The sequence below is a fragment of the Nannospalax galili genome, unplaced genomic scaffold, assembly GCF_000622305.1.
Source record: "Nannospalax galili isolate Female #2095 unplaced genomic scaffold, S.galili_v1.0 scaffold196, whole genome shotgun sequence".
NCBI classification, from domain to species: Eukaryota; Metazoa; Chordata; class Mammalia; order Rodentia; family Spalacidae; genus Nannospalax; species Nannospalax galili.
This window is the reverse complement of record NW_008337421.1, coordinates 517974-524711: the sequence shown is the minus strand read 5'-3', so window position 1 is coordinate 524711 and position 6738 is coordinate 517974. Positions and strand designations below refer to the sequence as shown.

Genomic DNA, 6738 nt, shown 5'->3' with positions numbered 1-6738 from the left:
CCCTCCCCCTCTCTTCCTCCTCCTTTTTTGTTTGTTTTGAGACAGGGTCTCCTAGTAGTCCCAGCTGGCCTGGAACTCACTAGGTAGACCAGGCTGGCCTCCTCATAGAGCTCTGCCTGCCTCTGCCTCCAGAATGCTGGGATTAAAGGCATGCACCACCCACCACACAGGAGTGTTTTCTCAGGATTTAAGATTTTCCTGCCAATTGTGCTAGGTCAGGAAGGGCACTGGGAACTTAGGTGGCTACTGCCCAGTGTGCTCCGTGTCCAGGGAGAGTAAGGCAGGAGAATAGGAAACACTGCAGGATGAGATTCCAGACATTAACCTGAAAGGCAGCAGCAGAAGAGGTCTGGAATCCCTTCCTTACCTGGACCTCAATCCAGGGAGCATGTTTGGAAAAGCCCAGCATGACATGAACTTGAGAGGGGCAGGTTGTTGAGATCAGGCTATGTCCTGCCCTAAGTTACTACATACTGTATAAAGTAGGTATTGTTCTAGCCATTCCTTGCTTCAGGAGCCTCTGTTTTTCAAGCAGCTCATGTCTCTATTTGAGGGAGAAAGATAACTGCAACCCCTGGGTGGACCGGGAAACTGCACCATCTCTTAGGCAGCACCTACCCAGCACAGACTACTCTTAAGAAATTTATTGGGGTGAATTGAAACTGTAACTATTTACCTGACTCTTTTTCATTATGCTCTTAAGTCCTGAATAAGAGAAGCCCAGTATCTGCTCCCATAAACATATACATAAATGAATAATTTATATACATATACTGTTGGAACTCACAATATTACCAAATATGTGACATCTATTGTGCAAGGTTTAAAGGGTGTATTAGTTCCTTTTTTGTTGCTCTGATAAAATACCTTGACCAAAAGCTATTTAGAGAAGAGTTTATTTTGGCTTATGGTGCCAGAGGGTTAGAGGCCATAATGGTGGGAAGGCAGCTGGGGTGGGAAACTGACTGAGCACATTTCCATCCACATGCAGGAAGCAGAGAAGAACTGGGCATCTGTAAGGCTGTACACTCTCCAACCCTAGCTCTGGTGACATGCTGCTTCAGCAAGGCTACACCTCTTAAATTTCCATAATCTTCCCAAATAGTACCAGGAACAAGGAACCAAGCAGTCAAACACTTGAGCCTGGGGCTGTGGTGGCGGGGGTGGGGGTGGGGGGTTCTTATTCAAACCACCACAGAGGCGCTGTCTCTTAAGAAGCTGAAATCATAGTTTTTAAAAACCTGAAGTGCAGTCAAGAAGGAAGTACCAAATCTGTCAGAAAGTGATCAGTTCCTTAAAATCCTTTGTTTTGAATCATCCTGTTGCTTACAGTGAGTTTGCTCTTACTGTACATTGGCAGTGGCAGGTCTAGAGAGCAGGCTTTAAAACAGAGCCTCAGCCCGCTACACTTCTTGCAAAATCTAACGATTCTCTTTCATAGGCTTCAGAATATTTCTTGACCTGCCCCTTCTAGGCAGCTCTGGAAGGCTCAGAAGAAGCAAAACAGACAAAATACTCTGAACTTGGGACTAATCAGCAGCCTCTGTTCTCAGTAGGAACCCAGCACAAACACTGGTAAGAGGAGAAACCTAGGGGTTAGGGTAAGGCAGTGAAGGGGGCTGGGAAGAGCTGGTCACAGAGGGAGGGTAAACAGCAGGGATTGCATGAGGGAAAACTTGTATGTGTGAATCTATGTTAAAGCAAAGAATGAGATATGCCAGTCAGAGGCAAGGTCTGCTCCCTTCCTGTTCTTCCTCATGGGGCTTCAGAGTTTTCATAGAATTGTGAGACTGAGTGAGATTTGTCTTTCTTTTTTTATCTTATTTAAGAGCTATGCAATCTTAAAAGGCAAAACAAACAAAATCTAGTCACAATAAATAAGTTTGTTCTGACGGCTTCTATTATGGTAATCTTCCTTCTTCCTACTCAGAAAAAAGATGGCAGATCTGAGATGCCTTCCTCTCCTGATGCTGCTGGGACTATGGGGACCAGCTTGTCTACTTTGTGCTCGGCCTAAGGGTCTTACTAAAGCTCACTGGTTTGAAATTCAGCACATACAGACCAGTCCCTGCCAATGCAACAGAGCAATGAGTGGTGTCAACAATTACACCCGACACTGTAAGCCTGAAAACACCTTTCTGCACGAATCGTTCCAGATTGTGGCCGCCGCTTGTGACTTGCCCAATATCATCTGCAAGAATGGTCAAAACAACTGCCACCAGAGTGCCAGGCCAGTCAGGATGACTGACTGCAGACTCACTTCGGGAGCGTATCCTCGCTGCCAGTACGCTGATGCTGCCCAATACAGATTGTTTGTTGTGGCCTGTGCCCCCCCTCAGAAGAGCGACCCTCCCTACCACTTGGTTCCTGTGCATTTAGATAAGATTGTCTAAGACTTGGGGTTTTCCCGGTTTTACTCACAGGTTCCCTTACAGTGTCTTTCACTTTGTCTTTTGTTCCTTTGCTCCCACAGAAGAAAGGAAGAAGGTGTTAGAAGAATTAGAGTCCTCATGTTATCGGAACAGAAGTGGGGCAAAAACAAACAGGACTTTTGGGCTATGATGAAGCTCAGCAACTGAGCACTTGCTTGGCACGTACAGGCCCTGGGTTCAATCATCAGCACCACAAAAAAAAAGAAAAAGAAAAGATTGGATTGTCTTTTGCTCTGAAGTTTATCTGTGTTGAAGGAAGGCATATAGGGGAAGGATAAGAAGGATCCAAACATCCAGGGGATTTATCTTGGAATTTTTGTCAAGCCTTTTCACACTGTGCTCACAGAAGTAAAAATCACTTTCTTCTTCATTCTAATGAGTGTGAATTTTGTTATTGTTGTTTGTTTTTTAAGACAGGGTCATTTGTTTAGACCGGACCCTAAGTAGTCAAGACTGGCCTTGAATCTCTTTTTTCTAAAATTTAACATTTTTACAATCACACGCATACCCCCTTCATTACATTCTTTGATCTCTCTCCTACCCTTTACTAACTCCATTCCTCTTCCCAACTAGCCCCTCTCCCCTTTGGCCTTCATGTTCAGTTTTCTGTTTGTTTTGTTTTTGTGATGCAGGTTTTGGCAGGCATCCACAGCTGTTGTGTGTTCATGGCTGCAGGGGCCACGCCATATCCAGAAGACAGCGTTTCACAGCTCCCTCCCCATCTTCCCTCCCACTCTTCCATGATGTTCCCTGGGCATTGGAGAGAGTGTGATATGGATGCCTCATTTAGGGCTGAGACTCAATGGTCACTTATTCTCAGTGCATTGACCAGTTGTGAGTCTTCACGTTAACCATCACCCTCTGCAAAATAAGTCTCGCTGATGCATGCTGGGAGCAACATGAGTCTACAGATACAAATATAAATATTCAGAAGGCAGTTTGGCTACATGTCCATTTAGCAAAATGTCAGTAGTACATTCTCCCCTAGTGACCTTGAACTCTTTTCTACCCCCCAGATGCTGGGATTACAGACCTGTGCCATCATGCCCAGCAAAAGCATTAGCTTTTTAAAAAACAGTCTTACTATGTAGCCCAGGCCAGCCTCAAACTTGCAATCATCCTGCCTCAACCTCCCCGGTGTGACAGGCATGTGCTACCATGCCTGGCAACGTCTTTACCCCCTTTCAAATAATTGCCTGCCAGTTCTCAAAGGAGAACTATTTTGGTATCACGTCCTTAGGCCATGTTTGGAGGTCTCTCCAAGTCCTGTGCCTTTGAGACTTGAGAGCAAGCCCTCTATCCCTGCAAACTCTGCACATGACAGTGCATGTTTCCCTTGAAAACACGGTGTCTTCTATGCAGGTGGTGCTCATCCTGGGGAGGTGACAGCACTTTCGCACATAGATTCTAACATGGGTGACCAAGGGGGCCTACACTTTGTCTCTGTGATTTATATTAAGATAGTATTTTAAATTAAAACTAGAAGTAAGGGTTTTCATCTACCACAGAGTCAATCTGTGACTGGCAGATCTTTTGGAATGGCAAAGAAAAAGCATAGATCAAGGGGAAAGTCCTGCAAGTCTAAACTCTTCTTAGTCCCACCTAGATACTCAGATTACAGAGAAGCACTAGGCTTTGGGATCAGAACCGGAATCTAGAATTTAGGTCCTCTGTCATTTCCACAAAGGGAGCATTGATTCTTTGTCAACTTCCAGACTTGGGCTGACAAACAGGATACCAAATGTAAGTCAGACATGTTCATGAGTGATTAGTCTTTGAGCAGCATCCCCAAACAATGTAAGCAGGGAAGGTCACCTATTAAAGCAGTTAAGTTGGGAAATTACCCGTGGTCAGAGTGAGTCTCTACAAATCCCACTACTGGTTTAACAGATGTGCTGACTGGGCCCACCAACTTGCTGGATCACACATTTAGGCAATGTTTTAGAAACAAAGAGTAATACAAACAACTTTTGGTTTCAGTAGTCTAAATTCCAGGGGTGATGAATGCATGAGGGTCTTCCGATTGGGATGGGATTAGCAGGCCAGGACAACCAGAGAAACTGGGGACCTAATGAGGGGAAGCCCATAGAGAGACTTGGTTCCTCTAATGCAGGGTAGATTTCAGTATTACTCATCTTTAAGCTGTCTTGAAGCTACATTTTATAGTCTCTATGTTGAGTGGAGAGAGGATCTGCGCTCATATGAACATCATCTTCAAGGAAGGATTCTTCAGAATCAGATGTGGTGACACATGGCTGATAGAGTCTGTACTCAGGAGCCTGAAGCCGGAGGATCTCAAGTTCAAGACCAGACTGGGGTAGCTCATAGTGAGGCCTTATCTCAAAAAAAAAAAAAAAAAAGGTAATAAAATAAATAAAGGAAGGATGTGGTTTTACGGTGGACTTCCTTTGTCACCTTATCAAAAAAAAAAAAAAAAAAAAGGTAATAAAATAAATAAAGGAAGGATGTGGTTTTCAGGTGGCATTCCTTGGTCTGAGAGTAGCCAATGGATTTATGTACCATGAAGCATTTCTTGTAAAAGGCTAATGTAGGAAAAAAGGATGGCATGTCCTAGGGTGAGAGGGGCCTTAAACTTTTAAGTCTGCTGAAGGGAGGGGCGCTGAAAACAGCAGCTATTGCCCCTACCCGTCTTGCAGAACACTGCAGGGCTAGCAGGAGAAAACAGCCAGGTCCAAAGTTTAAGCTCCCTGCTCTGAGGGAGAGCATCCTGGTCAACAGCCCTTAGCCCACCTCCTTGTCCAGAACAGATAACTCAGCTATCACTAGCTAAAACAATAGGCCAGGTTAAAAGTTTACTCCTGGGCTAAAGCTAAAAAGTTTACTATGCTTTTAGCCCTAAAAAAGAAAACACTGGCCAATAAATTACCAGATAGGCATCAGTAACCCTGAGTAAAAGTTTAAGCATCCTGCTTTACAAACAGCCCCTAGCTGGTGCCAACTAAAAGCTGTTTGTCCTGTTTCTTTGAGCCCTAAATCTTTGTATGTAACTGCCAAACCCCATGTGACTACCAGTTTCTTGTATAAAAACCCTCTGAATTTCTTTTTTTAAAATATTTTATTTATTATTTTTATTTTATGTGTATGAATGTATTGCCTGCATGTATGTGAGTGCACCTGTGTCATGCAATGCTGTGGAGGTCAGAAGAGGGCTTTGGATTCCCCTGGAACTGGAATTAAAGATGGTTTGTAGCTGCCATGTGGATGCTGGGAATTGAACCTGGGTCCTCTGCAAGAGCACTCAGTGCTCTTAACTGCTGCAACATCTCTCCAGCCCTGAATTTCTTAATAAATGGCTTGTTGTAAAGGAAAGCACAAGTCCCAGAGTCCGGGACTCTGTCGCCAGTTGGTATCACCATCAAGGAAGTGAGGTTCCCCACTGAGCAAGGCAGACTTGGGTCTCTACAGGTTAACATATAAAAGACTGAACTTTCCCAAAGAGAACAACTCAGTTGCTCACACCATCATTCATATGTTAAAGACCCTTGCCAGGTGTCATGAGGCATACCTTTAGTCCCAGCACTCAGGAGATAGAGGCAGGCAGATCTCTGTGAATTCCAGGCCAGCCCAGTTTACATAGTAAGTTCCAAGTTAGTGACTCTGTCCCAAAACAAAACAAACGCCTCATGACTGTAGACATCTGTTGTTAATGAAATTTTTAAATGGTCATAAAATTTAGGGAACATGTGACGGTTGTACTCATTCATTGAAGGCGGACCAAGCAGGGTTATTGGACCTCACCGCATTATCCAGCCACTCTTCCCAGCCAACTGAATGTAATTTGACCCTAATCACACATAGCCTCCTGGATATGGGAAGAGCTAAAGTGTACAGTCTGGGGAAAGCTAGGAAGAGAAGGCATGACCCATGCTGGGCAAAAGCTTTCCAGTGTGCATACCCTCAGGTCATACATACACCTCAGCAACCCCTCAGTTATCTCGATAAGTAAGCTCAATAAGTGCATTGGTTCCCCAGTAAAACTTAAACAAACATTGTCTTGACACTAGAACCTTGACAGGGAATAAGCATTGCTTAGCATCCCCAGGAAAAGAAGTCTCACAACAGATGGAAAATTTATTTGTTAATGCTATTATGTCTCATTAAAAAAAAAAAAACAGAAAACAAGAATTTAAAAGATATTAAAAGGATATGGGAATGAGATATATTCTAAATTAGACAGAAAAAAATGAGAAAGCCTAAGCAAGTGATGAAGGTCAGTTTAGGTTTGTTGTGATATACAAAGGATGAGACAAAATAATAATATACACATAATCTTAAAGTATATATG

At 43.7% G+C, this 6738-nt stretch overlaps 1 protein-coding gene across 3 annotated transcripts in view; it reads left to right on the top strand.

The window, feature by feature from the left end:
* Rnase6 (ribonuclease A family member k6) overlaps positions 1 to 2808 on the top strand; it is a 10047-nt gene extending 7239 nt beyond the window's left edge. Inside the window, exons 2-3 of one of the 3 annotated variants that reach the window (XM_017798017.1) lie at positions 1475 to 1575; positions 1931 to 2808. In XM_017798017.1, the coding sequence (XP_017653506.1) occupies positions 1938 to 2393 (456 nt within the window). In that variant the 5' untranslated portion in view covers positions 1475 to 1575; positions 1931 to 1937 and the 3' untranslated portion in view covers positions 2394 to 2808. Of the gene's footprint in view, positions 1 to 1441; positions 1576 to 1930 lie in introns of all 3 variants that reach the window. The other 2 variants (XM_008832549.2, XM_017798016.1) reach the window with 2 other exon arrangements.
* The last annotated feature ends 3930 nt before the right edge of the window (positions 2809 to 6738 follow it).